The following is a 15,314-nucleotide window of genomic DNA, read 5'->3' as shown; positions in this document are numbered from 1 at the left end:
TAAATATGTCTCGTGAGTGGTTGAGTCTGTCTGTTGTTTTAGTTCTTCCAGTGCGCCTTAAATATATATATATGTGTATATAGTGTGTCGATGGTGCTGCACTTCTATTTTTTTTTTTTTTTTTTTTTTTGTGATCCTAGCAATGTTCAGAACCAGAAATGATTCATATCATCAAAGAAAATACAAGATTTTCATGATTTTCTATTTGTTTCAAGCTCTTATTATCATAGCATCAAAATCAAATTATGTGTATTGTAATATACATGGACTAGGGATAAAAACAAAAGAACATCTTAAACCTATCGATTAAATCTATCGATTGTATCTAGAACTATGGTCTAGTTACTATTTATTGTAACTAGCGCATCTGCATATAGATGGCGAGCGTGAACTCACGTTGTGATTTTCAATAAAAATCGTATTACGAATATTTCGCTTCAAATGATCTAAACTCTAGTTCTGAAAATTGCTGATGCCTTCTCTGTCTATGTGTCTATGTGTCGAACGCTGTTTCATTGCAACGAGAGCAAATGCTGTTTTAGTTTCACGATTTTACTGTTGCATGCCGAATGCGTTTCCTTGTGTGCCTCTAAGCAAGCATATATCGGCTCGTCTATGTTCATGCGGACTGTTTCTCTTTGGCTCACATCTTTTACACGATGATTTGTCTGCGTTGCTGATCATGATCGACGCTTAACGAAAGTCACGTCAACGCATTGCAAACGCAAGATGAAAGAACGATCTTCTCTCGTGTCTATCGCAGTATCTATCAGAGATCACCATGCGTAGAAATCATGTTCACTAGCACTGTATATCACGACTATGATTATCTATAATCTATACTATACTATATCACGAATCGCAGTCGAAAAGCATGGGTATTTGAACAATTCTTTCGCAAAAGTTTTTTACTAGAATAGAAACGATTTCTATAGTTCTGTTTTTCTTATCTTTTTCTTTTTTCTTACTTTTTTTTTTTTTTTTTGAAATCTTTTTCTTCTTTTTATCGACGACTCGTCGAAGTTTGAGATAAGAAACAAAATTCGTAACGTTCGACGAGTTATCGATATTGGTATCTATGTTTTAAGACTGAATTTAAGAGTGAACCAGCGTGCATAAGATGTTTTTCTTTTTTCTATCATGATCGAATTATAGTCGAAGAGTAAAAAAAGAACAAATTAAGAAAGACGAATAAGATGGCTTGTAAAGTTGTTCTACTTTTACTGTCTCTACCTGTGAATGTGCTATTAAGCGATATTTTAGAAACAGACGTAGGGTAACTGTATCATATATGTGTACATATATATATATATATATAAATATTTATTGATTAATGATTTAGGTGGACGTGCTTCTGAAAAACAATTCAGGATCTTTCTTTTTTTTTGTATTATGAATATTTCCTTAATTAAACGATATTGTTGGTCTTAATTAATTAAAGCAACTAAATTGTTTTTCATTGAAGCGAAGAAGAAGGAAGAAACTTACAAGTAACTAAGAAAATGGGAAGATATATCTCAAAGAAGGGAATAAATATTTATTCGTATTCGGAAGAAGAATTTAGCCAACTATTCTTTATGACGAAAGACCCATTTTCTTTATCCGCAGGAAGAATTAGTTTAAAGTCGAACGAAGCGAAGAAATACAAGCAGACAAGTTGAGAATGGTGTAGGGGGCAAAATTAAGAGTAATTTAGTACTGCATGAGATTATTGTTTCGGCCATAGTGAAGCATGCTTTGCGGGAGGATAGAGTCTACATATTTAATGCTATCGACTGTACAGTAAAAATCCAAGGAAGATACCGCATTGAGAAGAGCTCGAGATCAATACCACTTTTGACTTTAAACTAATAAAATGCTATCGTTAGCATACTTTATGACAAATCCACGATGCATATGAGATCATAAATTACGATCAGATCTCTTCGTTAATGATATTTCTACGTCAGTTTCCTCTGGATAAATTGAGATTTCTAATCGTACGAAATAACTTTGAATTTTAGAAGATTCCTAACAAATATTTTCTCGAATAAGATCAGGAAAAATATATTTCGAGTTTTAATCGACGTATCGGTGCATTTTGGATTGGTTAAAGAATGGCGAGTTAAATCGTTTCACGTGTACAAAGAATCTCAAAATGAGAAAGCAACGAAGAAACGATTTGAAATTGTACCTCTGCAATATTTTCTACTAAATTTTACAAATATTTGTACGCGGCTGTAATAACTGCTGTCGACACGAATATCTTCGATATGAGACGCAAAAGGTGTACATCGTACGCTGATCTGGTTTGCCTGATTGTATCAAGTGTCTTCTAGCCTACAGGCATGATCGATCACGCGTGACAAGCCTGCAAACAGAAAGAAAGAAAAATAAGAAAGGTTTTGTCGAAGGCTCGCCATTAAGAGGAGAACAAAAATGTAGTGTTTAGCGATCGACGAGAAAAACCGAGTGCCGTGTAATCAGTACGTCTATCTCCTTTCAGCGAGACCAACCTTCCTGAATTTGAACCTGAATCTCAACTCATTGACACGTCTGCAACAATCCACCTCTGCCAAGTGTAGGTGACACTCGCTGTTGATGGCTCTTTCGAACTGGCATTACCACGAGAATTCATCGATTTTATTTCAAATTATTCGTGTAAATTCTCGCGGAAATTTCGTATCTTTCGTAAGAATGCGAGGATCTATGGATCCTCACCTCTGAAAGAATCGAAATGGTCCAGGGGTTCAACGCAGCTCGAAAATAAGTTGGCAGATATTTTAAGGAAAGAAATTTCCTCTATTCATTTTTCATGCAATTTAAGCCTTTCTCCAATATTTTCTATCAAACGTCTTATCTTTCTGCTTCGATAATAGAATAGTAACGTATATATATATATATATATATATATATATATATATATATATATATCAGTGATAAGGTAGAATTTCATACTCTTAGCTTTCACATTCAGCAACGAAGCTAACAATAGTATCAGTAGATGAACACTGCTAAGTATTAGAATTTTTCTAGAAGCTAATTTACTGGAGAAAGGATTAAAAATTAATATTCGTTGAATTTAATGAACTTCTGAAAATCGTCGATTTTCTAAATCAATGTGGCGAGTTTGAAAGAGTCCATTCGATCATTCTCGTAGTGATTAGTAGATCGTTTCGTTTCCTTACTCCTTATTTCGATTATTACGTAGCACTACGATAACAGATATCGATAAGAATCACGATTCGTTTTCTTTTTCTTCTTTTCTTCCGTATTTATCATTTTTCTCCGTAGTTATTGTCCTTTATCGGAACTGCAGCCTCGCTGTGCCGCAGTGCATAGTCTCCGTATGTGTTCGATGTTTTATCGCTTTCGATTACCATACGGTACCTTTCTCACCCTCTGTTTTACGTTTCTTCCAGGCTGCCTTATATTCCACGTATTATGTGCTTGGATCTTCCAAATCTTTATAGTATCTTCATTTCGAGCACTTACTTCGATTCTCGAGTACAAAATTTGGCCTCACATGGATCATTCTGACACGTACAGAAATACACACGTTTTATCAGAAGTAGAACGAAGAAATATACTGTTAGGTGCAAGACGAGAAACAGTCGAACATTATCAATACACGAAATTAGCGTATAGGATGAGACACGTGACCGAAAACATTTTGATAATTACGCAAGTACTAATTACAGACTGTGGATTTTTATGGAAATTACGGGAAATTTGTAAATGCAAAAACGTACAGAACGCAATATCAACAAGACAATAGTACAAGGACACTTTATGAATAAAGAATAAAAGATAAATGATAATTTAATTAGAAAAAGAAATCGTCGAATACGTGGAATATACCCGTTTATCCTTTTCATTCTTTTTTTTTTCTTTTTTCTTTAGGAACAGCATGGACCACATTCCTTTTGTTCGATATTATTGCAATCACTGATAAATGTGTATCAGAACCGACCTGGCACCTTTTAGTGTGATCATAAACCCGATTAAATGGATGTTTGATATGTTGGAACCCAAAAGAAGGAATAAATCTAAATAAACGAGCAATCACAAATCAATCGATTCTTCCCTTTTATTTTTAATCAATTTTTCTTTATTCACGGTGGCCAGATCGGCCCTGATATTCTTTACAATTTCTCACAGTCTTCGCAAGAGCGATATAATCACATGCGACTTTTATTGACTTGATAATGTTCGTTTTTAGCATCTCCGAATATGGTCGGTGGCAAATTGGGTCTACGAATGACCACTCTGCACGAGGAAACATCGAACACTGGCAACCAGTTGTCGACGCCCGTACACGACGAGGACGAAGAGAAGAGCGACGCTGATTACTCGGAATACGACTCGTACCAGGTAGTACGCGTTTTTAAATTTCGAAAATACATTGGAAATAGTTTATACTTGAATCGTTGTCTTTGTTACGTGATCGATATATTCGTATTCTATTAAAAAAAAAAAAAAAAAAACACTTATATATAACAAATTACCATTTCGAGTCTTAAGTTTGAAATTTCTACAGTTTTAGTTAAGCTTTGAAATTTTTGCTAGGTTCGATCATCTTCGTAAAGAAATATTTTATTTATTATTCGTATATCGTATATCTTATCATTTATCTGAATAATTTCTATGCAGTTTTAAAATTTGATGAATTTAAACTTAGAGGAACATAAACGTGAGGAGCATAAAAAGTGAAAACGGATCGTCTATGGTCAGACACGCTCTTGCAGTAAACGTAACAAAAATTGTGGTATTTCTATTTTCTTTTGAAAGAACGATACCACGAAGTTTGTATTCATATGTTGGCGAACGATTCTAATAATTAATTTTTTAAAAAGCAATTCTTAGAAAACTTAACCATTAGAATATCACAGACAGTGAAATTGTTAACTTTGTTTAGAGAAGAAACATTGTATCTGTATCTAGAGATCTGAATCCGTGAAAAGAAACGGTACAAAAATACAAATGCGATTAAATACTACTACAGGTATAAAAATGAACAAATCGTCGAGAAATATCAAGTACAATTGTTTCTCCTCTTTGTCTACGATTAGAAAAAAAGTTATTAAGTCCCACGATATCATCTTTGTCACAATCAAATCACACGCGATTACGTTCAGGCACCGGCGAAACCAGTAAAACCGCTAACTTCTTCACGCACACTGGATTCTCTTGTCGAACTTCAATCGACGAAGATCAACACGCCAAGCATGAGCAGCAGCGGCTACGGTTCACAAGCGGTGTCTACGACCAATCTCACGTCCGAGGACTCCATCTCCGTTAAATCTATCAGCGTGGACGAGACACCAGACCTGGAATACAGAAATCTGTTGGATTATAAGAAACCAGAGAGAATGGACAGCTCACTGGTGGAGGAAACGCCGGAGGAATATATGGGTGAAGTGACTAACGCGTTGGGCAACTTAAACGTGATGGAGAACACTTGCGGCGAGGGTTAGTTGAATGGCTCTCGAAAGAGCAAATACTTAAAGTATACATTCTTGTTAAGATGAGCGTCGCGTGAAATAGTTACTGAGAGATTGTATCGTAAGGGAAGAATAAGGGAGGAAGAAATAGAATAGTCGAAGTTTAACAGTTTAATGAGAACAGAAGAGTTTAAAGGTTGTTGTTTGCTATTTCAGATTTACTTAAAATCCAGGGATTGATAGATCTTTATGCATTTATGAGAAATTTGAAATCCGTTTTTAGAAAACGTTTAGTATACAGTTTCTCTCCCCATTGATTTAATTTTTTTTTTTTAATTTTATAAACATACAAACATATATGTAAAATGGATCTTTTGTATATCGCAGAACATACTAGAAAGAACTTAGACGAGACAGGTGCCTACATGGACGCAGACATCGACAGTCCGGTTTCTTCGACGAAAAGCGATGGCGATGCAAATACCAATGTGTCGCGTACAAGTTCTACTCATCGTCAGAAGAAGGATATACCAAGTCAGGGTTTGAGCAACAGAAGGAAAAGCGACATGGAGATTAGTCAGGCATCGAATTCTGGAGAAGACAGCCCTCTGGAGGGTAGCTCGGTTGTACACACGAAGCTACCACCAGGAAAGGTAATGTTAATATTTAAGCTATTGAACGAACATATATATCGCGTACATTATTCGTGTCGAATTGACTAATATGTCAAATTAAATCGACTAAACTTATAATGTTAATCTGACGATTACAGGTCGTACGTCGAAGGAAAGCTTCTACTAGTACAGGAAGGCCTACGAGTTCTCAGCACAGGGCTTCATTCCCCATGGTCCGTCCACAAGTTTCAGAGAGCAAAGCAGCAGCACGACTCGAACAATCAATGCAACCTAACATTCCCTATGAGAACGGTGACAACAGCTCCTCTGAACGAATCGATGGTAAATAACTATTGATAGCAACAAAGTAACTAGCGTTTGTTAACGAATCTTTAATAAAATTTCGCCTCTGTTTCTATAAAAATTTAATAGACGACGTGAGCGACAAGAGTTCAGCTTTTGGATCGAGACACGACTTAAGTAGAGTCGAAACTCCGCTCCCGGATTGGGTTATAGTTGGTGAATCGGTGCTGGTTCGCCCATACAGCTATTCTGGTGTCATAGCGTACGTTGGCCCAACAGAGTTTGCATCCGGGACGTGGATAGGAGTTGAACTCGATGCCCCGACAGGTAACGTTCGCTTTTATTATCCTCACGTTTCTATTAAATTAAAAAAAAAAAAACGTATTTAATAGATAAAAAAAAGAAAAGTAGTTGAGGAAATTAATTTTATTGTTACAGGTAAAAACGATGGTGCTGTGAATGGCCATAGGTACTTCACGTGTCGACCGAAATGCGGTATCTTCGTTAAAGTGGACAAACTAATTCAGGACAAACGTGGCCGAGCACTTAGAAACTATGTCTCTGTCCCTCAACCTGCACCGATGCGCCGAAGCGTCAGCAGAGGTACGAAGAATATTTTATATAAAAAGCTATAACAGAATAACTTAATGTGCAATTATTACAAAATAATCAACTACTTTCTTTTAAATTCGAAGATAAACTCTACAAACGGGAAGATAAATTTGCACGACGTAGCGAAATTAATACAAACCTGGCAAAAACTTAGAAATAATACGTCTTCCGAGTGCTTTGAAGTATTATAAATTTATGCCAATATATAATCGAATGCTCCAGGTGAGGGTTTACATTCCTTGCACCGAAGTCGAAGCCGAGGGGAGGGCCTTTCAACGACAGGCACGCGATCTTCTCCACGGGGCAAGTAAACGGATCACAACGCCGCTTCACCAGTAACTTCGTTCTACTAATAAGCCACTAAATATCCTAATTGCTACATGCCTATGATATGTGTAGCAGCAGTGTTTCAGTCCCTTAGACATTAGGGCAGTTATGGATTAATTAATACTTATAAATATTACTTGAAATATTAGGTCATTGTAATGTGTATCACACAAAGCATGGGACGTTCTGTCAAAGAAACTTTTTTTCTGGTGTTTTTTTTTTCTCGAACAGAACATGCTGTTCTGAAAGCATAGTATCTACAACTACTTCGCATCTTCAGTAGCATAGCGAGAGCGAGAGAGAGAGAGCGAGTATAGCGCGAAAGGGAGAGAGAGAAAGAGTGAGAGAGAATGAGTATTAAACAAAAAGCGCAAGAAACATCGATACGAAGAAAAGTTTCGTCTTTGCGTATCGAAAGTCAGCGAACGATGTTCAATCGAATATATATATAGTATATATATATATATAATTTGTAAGCATTCCACAAAAAACTTTTAATTTTAACGACTGGGATGATGAGCCATTTACTTTTTACATAAGACGAAGCATCATTTAGTTCGCGTATTAATTGTACATTTTTTAACACTAATTGAAGAAATAGGGAAAAACAGAGTCAGTTATTTTGATCGTAATCTTCTACCATTGGTGGTAAATCAAGGCTCGTTTTAAACAATAATATTCCATAATTTCTAAGCACCGATTGCATTTAAAAGAAAAGAAAAAGAAACAGAATAAATATCGACACGAATATTAAATATATTACAATATGTACAATAATCATATGAATTAAAATAAAAAAAAAGAAATAACAATCTGGCAATTTTATGGAAATTGCCAGTGAATATATATATAAATAGACAGAATATGAAAGACACTCTCCAAAATTGCCGGGCCGGTAATTTGAAACAATGGAGATGTAGCCAACAGAGGAATAAATCACACGGGACGGCCAAAAACTAAAATAAATGTGAAGATGATGATTCTTTTCATGAGACACGAATTTATCGCGTTGCGTAGATTATTTAAAGATTTTATATGTATACAATTGTTTCATATATATTGTATTTTTTTAGCGCAATCTGTTAAGTTCCTTTTTATTGTAACATACAATTATTGTCCTCTGTCCAGCATTACGTTGTTAACGCGAACATGACACGCAATTAATTTATACGGCGCAAAAGTGTATGGAAGAAACTGTGCGTGTTGCATGACGATATAAATTGAAGATAAAAAAAGAAATTCACATTGGCTATCGTCTCTGTCGTAAGTGATTGTCAGTGTTGGTCATCGATCGATTAAAATCTTAACAAATTAGACACAAGTTATTCTTGCGTAACAGCAACTAGTTTGTTGATAAAACAAGCGAAATTTTACAAATTACGAGTTATCTGTTTCTGTGTATTATAAAATCATAAAAAACAATATCGTACACTAATATTATTAATTGCTAAAATATCGTGCAAGAAGATCCACAGAGCAAGGATAATAAAAAAGTCAACGTTTCTTACAAATGTTCATAACAAAAGACGATTGAGAATGCAATATTACATTATAGTGTTCCAAGATTAAATAGCAATTTTAATCGTTAATTGTGATTACACTTAGTTGAATGAAATTTTCATCGTCAATGACAATTAATTGTAATCATTGATTATCAATTACGTAGTAATTGTTGCCCGATGCTGGCATTGATTCACAACAATCGATTCGCTGGCTAATGTGAATCGTCTCTGAGTGCAACACGATCACATAGGGTCGCAATACTAGATTCGTAAGTTTTAGATAGTAGAGATCGAATTAAAGAAAATGAAAAAACACACGAGCTTGCTTGATCGTATCTTGAATTAGCGTCACGTCAAACTGCGTTGATTCGACGTTATTTCTTTCTTTCTCTGTTCTTTATCGTGGCGAATTGTCCACGATTCGTTGCACTTGACTCTTCTTGATTCTTGGCTGAATTTTCACCGCGAAACGACTCTAATATACATATATGTATATATATTTGATACATTTCAAACGTGATTTTTGCTCAGTACGACGATGACGATACTGATTTCTCGTTCGACAATGAATTAATTAAAAAAAAAAAAGAAGCGAAGAAGAAGAAGAAGAAGAAGGAGATAAGTAAAGCACTGTGAAAAGATATAACGGCGATAGATGATCAAAGGTGTCGCGTATAAGAGAAAAATCAAACGACGGTATCGCATATTTTTTTTAATTTATCGAATAGATCGTGTGGAGTACAAGAACGATGCGAAAATAGAAAGAAAGGAGGGGGGAAAAAGGTTAAACGTGTAACGAAGAAATGAACGTCGAATGAAAGAAGCTAATTAATCATCATAAAGATTAAGATATAATCGTAAAGAAACGAAAGAAAAGAAAGAAAAAAGGAAGAAAGAAAATTCGCCCAAATTGTGAACATCAACCAAAAAAAAAAAAAAAAAAAAAAAGAAAAAAATAACCATAACAAGAACAACAACTTCTGTCCAATTAGAACAATACTAAACGCTATCAATAATGAACATATATTACTGTATGTAATACTTATTGAATATAAATAATAAACTCTCGCCTGCGACGCGACGTTTCCTTGGTCATACGGATATTAAAAGACGAGAGACTTGCGGTTGTTGCTTTCGTGTGCACGCGTGTTATCATAAACGAATAGAATAAACGAAGTAAAGATGGTAAAGATAAAAATACGAACGCGTATTTTACACGAAAGGGAAACGCCGCGGGCGAAGGTATCTCTGTCCATTTTTTGGTAATTCAAGAATATTAATGATGAAAGAAAATTAAGACTCACAAATGTCACAGTGATGCTACATGCCTACCTGGCATATAGGATTAATAGAGTCTCCTTTAAGTTTCAGACAACGCGTTACACTTTTCTGTTCTTTTTTTCTTTTTTCTTAGGTTCTTTTTCTCCGCTATCGTTACGATGAGAAATTATATATATACATAGAATTGAAACATAGTAAAATTTAATTTCTAATAATTGTAAAATGTTCGATCGTCTGCTTATAAATATTTTCTAATAATTAACTAATTTTATTGTAATAGCTAAAAATTGTACATATATGATTACTTTCGTTTTCTGTGTTCTCTTTTCTTTTTTATTAATTTTGTCTGTTTATTTCCAATTATATCTCGCAGTGGAGCATCTAGCATCGACGGAGCTTACACAGCCTATTCCATCCCACGATAAGACAATGTCCATTTTTATCGTTATTAATTATCTAATATGATAATCGTTCAACAACTATACTTTGTACCCTAACGGATCCTAGAATAATATTTTCGACCAATCGGTTTTACGAATGTCTCTGGAAGACTTCCGAGTTTAACATTATCCCTTTCATCTGAAAGCAAAGCTGCTGCAGCCACAGACAAACACACACAACACACGGTCTAAGTTCCAAACGAAAATCAGTGAGAAAGAAACGAATAAAATGATGAAAGAAAGAGACGAAGACGCGAACAAGTGAAATAAATAAACAACGTTGAAACAAAGGGTCGCACGGGTCCATTTTTTTCAGAGTATTAAAGAAAAGAAAAAAAAAAGTAACAAGACGTAAAATAAAACGCCCTGTAATCTAATCGATTCTCCTAACTATAAAAAGGCTGTGAGACTAATCTTTTGCTGTTTTACGCTGCTCCCTCGTTTTTCTACCCTCGCACTGCTGCCGATTGCATACGCGCGACTTGTGCACGGTACCATTTTACGCGTCCATCAGGCTAGCCATTTTGGCTGGACTTCTCAGAAAGCTGGCATAAGCTCCAACTAAAGAAAACAAATCTTCTTCGTTATTTGTGGAAAGTTTCGCGAGACAATGGTGAACGTGTCATGCCGAAGAATTTTAAAAGCGTAAACCATTTTTGGGAAGTGTGAGTCGAGGAGGTATTTGAGTACTTTTAATTAATAAGTTAAATCTCTACTCTAAATTATACGTCTGTTTCGTACTTCAAATTGTGGAATAGACTTGAGAATATTTTTATTTATGAATAATATGATCATGAAGACTATGTTGATAAAAATTGAAGGTAATTTGAAGTATGTGACGAAATTGGAATGTTTAACTTGCAGTAACTTGCTTACATATTTCTATATCTTTTACATTCTCTTTTATTTGTTTATCATCGTAATATGGTATTTTATTATCGCGTCATTAATTTGAAGATGTTCGTGTTACGATATAATCATCAGAGCATTGTTATACTTGTTGATAAACGATAATCAATCTGTGATTGATGAGTATTAACGAGTAATAAGTTAGAGAAAAAATTAATGTTTACAAATTCTAATAATAATTTGATTAACTCAACTCTGGTGCTTTGGTTTGTTAAATACTTTGATTACAAGTACTCCAATACACGATTGATGATTGGCTTAAAGTAAAATTATTCGCGTTTCCAAATTTCAGAGAACTGACGAACATCTGTCTACTAAATAGTCGAAATGCTAAAGGATAGCAGTAAAAAAGAAATTGGAAACTTTTGACTTCTTTTCTCCCAAGAAAGTTAGCAAGAATTTAACAGCACGTCTACCAGAAACTTATTTAAAATATCTTTACGGTGTATTAAATATTGTGTAGTAACGTACAAAGTATTTATCAACTATATTGCTTTCATTGGGAGAACATAAAACATGCCTTTTTTTCATCAGGCAACAGTTTATCAATTAAAATTCATTTAATTCTTAATGGTCCATGTGCTAAATTATCGAAATCAAGGATGAAAAATAAGTAAAATAAATAATTTGATACAGCGAAGGAACATACGAAATTTGTATTCATGGGTGATAACCACCAAAATAGCGTTTCTAAAATTGAAAAAGAGATATGCCGAAATATTACAATAAAAGATTGCCACTCTATTATACATTAATATAATCCAAGTAAAAAGTATTTTATATTTAATCGATAAAAATATAATAAAACAATGCAAGATGATCTCTAAACTAATATAAGGAAATCAATTATACTGCTACATAATATTTAATTGCACTTAATCGCCCAGAAACTTTCCTACAGAATCCTAATTGCTATACCCGCGGAGCCTGCATTTTCCAGTGTCGTCAATTAAACGCGAAGTGCGAGCATGTTAATATTGAATTCGGAACTCTTCTAAAAACGCTTGACGGTGAGAGACTGTTCGAACGATCATCGCTAAATACATTAAACGAAACAAAAGAAAAAAAAAATAATAAGAACTCACATATGTACATGTATAATGTAAGCGAGTCGAGATTGGTGTTATATTTTAATATAATGTGTAAAAAAAAAAAAAGAGCAAATAACAAAAGACAAAGGAGGTATGTGCGCAAACGAAAAAAAGATGCCATCAGACACACACACCGGTATTTAGACGTTTATCGACACAGTATTGTAAGAAAATTGTAGCTACGATGTGCACCAGCTTCACGATAACTCCAGACACCCTCCACCTCCATATTTCCTCACCATCATCCCTTTGATTGTTGTTATTGTATTAGCGATACCGAGAACGACACTCTGTACATTGCAAATCGAATCAATCTGTACGTCGAACATGGTGCGACCAAATAGAATTGTCGACCGTACAATTTTCGTTCATTGTACCTTCTCGAATCCTCGATCTTCGGAAACACGTGTGTATTCTGTTCTAATTTACTTCATAGGGAACAATTGTACGGTAAATTGTCTCCTATCGAGTAAATTATTGTCTCAATTGCTATTGAAAATTATTGTTTCAATGAGACGTTTGAATCGACGACTTTATACAAATTTAATACTAGTATACTTGGATATCTCTGTTGACCGCGTTGATGTATTTGAATACCGGTACTTAACGCAATGAATTAGGCGCATTGGTGATATATGATATTACTGCCTCTGAAATATTAAACAACTGATGTTTAAAATTACTCAAATATTTGGTATTCAACATTTTGTGGTACCCGAATATTGGTATTTAATAATCCAAGCACTCGAATACCGGTAATATCAGTAACTTTTGGTATTTGAATATCATTATCCTGTATTCTAGTGGGGTCGAATACCGATACTTGGTATTTTTAAATACATGAATATCAGTATTCGGTATTTTTGGGTGTTCGAGTACAAGTATTTCGAATATCAGAAATCTGAAGTAATTTAATATTGATACTCTGTATTCTGAGGTATACTAGAATATGAAGGTTAAATATTCTTGAATACTTGAATATCAGTATACTGAGTCATTCGAATATTAAATACTAGTTACATCACTGAGATGTATAATCGGAAATTATAAACATTTCAGTTACAAAGAACAAATTTAATTACGTAATTACAAAGTAACTTTTGTTTGAACAAATCATAGCATAATTAGTATTGTCCCATTCAAATTGATCGCCAGCGATCAAAATATTCACATGAAAAGAAAAGAACATGGAATACATGTACGTTTATTCCGATTGATCGAGGATTCACCCTGTAATAACGTAGAACTCCTCTTCGGACGAGTAGGACGAGAAAAGTTAATAAGAAAAAAAAAAAAACGATTGATACTAGATTGTAAGGATTTTGGGAATTCTCTGTAGATCCGTAGATCGCTGTATCACTCGCTCCGGTACTAGATAACCGGAAATAGGAAAGCCTATTTTTGCATTGCGTGATTAAAGGCAGAAAACGCGTTTAGAGTCAGTTCCCATTCAACTGATATCTATTCGGACGATGTCTTATGTAAGGCTATGGGACGATGCAAGGACGATTCGCGGGATGTTCTGCCATTTTGCCATTACCATGTTCGCGTGATCGAATTATCTGAATGTTTTCACTTTAATCGCAGTGATCCGCTGTATCATTCTTTTTTCTACTCTTCCACGATTCATTTATCCTTAGATTCATGAGCCGAGAACAAAATGGGAACGTTTCTGTCAATATTCTATGTACAGTTGTAGAAATTTGTCTCTGTGTAATATAAATGGATTGATAAAATACATGGATTGAATCAAAATATGCAGATGAATATAAATAATAGTCTGTGTGTGAATAAACTTACCGCTGTCTATAGAGTTTCATTGTACATCCTTTAAATTAATCTTGCATTCGATATTTTCGTAAAAAGCAGGCGTAACATCAATACGAATGCATGTTTGCTTATATAAGGTTAGTAGATTGATATAAAGTTGGTTGATAGGTTGTGTTTTAACAAATGTGTTCAGCAATTAAAAGTTTTCATTTCACCAATTTTATACTTGGAGGTTAAAAGATATTTAAATGAGAAGGATGTACTACACATTATGAACAAAGAAAAATCAAAAATTAAAAGGAGTGAAAAGATGAAAAATCAAAGGAATAAGGTACCTTGAATATGTGTTAAATGCTATTCTAATAAACATATTAATATTAATTCACACAATACAGTTTCCTGAAAGTGTAGAAAAAAGTACTCAATCAAATACGATCAATACACAATAACCAGCTCTATAATAAATTCTTCAGAAATTTAAATAATAATTATTACCTGATAATGGTAGAAATCAGATGCAAAATAGCAAAGAACATCAAGCAATCGAACTTAGATCGCCTTGATATTGTAACGATATGTTGCTTCGACTACGTTTGCGAGAACACACTAATATACGATCAGTAACTAAAACTTAACACGAACTTACAAAAACTTTCCAAATCAATTTTCATGAAAAAATAAAGAACTTTAAAAGAAAACGACGCGACGCGATAGTCCATTGCGATTAAGCGGAACAGTCGATAAAGATCGACTCGAATAACGATTATCGAAGTACAGCACCGATCGATCAAGCGTCAAAATTCTAACCTCAATCAGTCATAATAGAAGAATTACCAATGAAGAGGACCAGTTATGGAAAAATATGCGAATAATGTGATCGACTTTCAAGGAATTGATGTAAGTGCTTGCGAATGCGGTCGAAGTAAAGATCGAAGCCGGGAGTGTAAAATAAAAAGTAAGATAAATCAGAGGCGCTTAGGCGACTTTTATTTCGTGTTACGCATACATATAGTAAACAATTAACACGTCGTCATGACGAAAG

At 34.4% G+C, this 15,314-nt stretch overlaps 1 protein-coding gene and 2 long non-coding RNA genes across 12 annotated transcripts in view; 1 reads left to right on the top strand and 2 right to left on the bottom strand.

Moving 5' to 3' along the window:
• Positions 1–12,491, top strand: part of LOC126866671 (kinesin-like protein KIF13B) — a 175,672-nt gene extending 163,181 nt beyond the window's left edge. For 6 of the 10 annotated variants that reach the window (XM_050620539.1, XM_050620532.1, XM_050620535.1 and 3 more), the window contains 8 exons: positions 2,486–2,560; positions 4,202–4,353; positions 5,118–5,451; positions 5,811–6,076; positions 6,196–6,379; positions 6,470–6,667; positions 6,779–6,943; positions 7,175–12,491. In XM_050620539.1, the coding sequence (XP_050476496.1) occupies positions 2,486–2,560; positions 4,202–4,353; positions 5,118–5,451; positions 5,811–6,076; positions 6,196–6,379; positions 6,470–6,667; positions 6,779–6,943; positions 7,175–7,263 (1,463 nt within the window). In that variant the 3' untranslated portion in view covers positions 7,264–12,491. The remainder of the gene's footprint in view (positions 1–2,485; positions 2,561–4,201; positions 4,354–5,117; positions 5,452–5,810; positions 6,077–6,195; positions 6,380–6,469; positions 6,668–6,778; positions 6,944–7,174) is intronic. The other 4 variants (XM_050620538.1, XM_050620537.1, XM_050620536.1 and 1 more) reach the window with 2 other exon arrangements.
• LOC126866685 (uncharacterized) lies at positions 42–14,913 on the bottom strand. Its single transcript, XR_007689999.1, has 3 exons — positions 14,768–14,913; positions 5,159–5,309; positions 42–2,350 (listed from the first exon to the last, which is right to left on the bottom strand). It is a non-coding gene; the product is annotated as an uncharacterized LOC126866685 (long non-coding RNA).
• Positions 6,551–7,220, bottom strand: LOC126866690 (uncharacterized). Its single transcript, XR_007690006.1, has 3 exons — positions 7,092–7,220; positions 6,777–6,969; positions 6,551–6,697 (listed from the first exon to the last, which is right to left on the bottom strand). It is a non-coding gene; the product is annotated as an uncharacterized LOC126866690 (long non-coding RNA).
• Positions 14,914–15,314: the final 401 nt, after the last annotated feature.

The sequence above is a fragment of the Bombus huntii genome, chromosome 6 (assembly GCF_024542735.1).
Source record: "Bombus huntii isolate Logan2020A chromosome 6, iyBomHunt1.1, whole genome shotgun sequence".
In the NCBI taxonomy this organism is placed as follows: Eukaryota; Metazoa; Arthropoda; class Insecta; order Hymenoptera; family Apidae; genus Bombus; species Bombus huntii.
The sequence above is the reverse complement of the archived record's forward strand: the minus strand, read 5'-3'. Positions and strand labels throughout refer to the sequence as shown.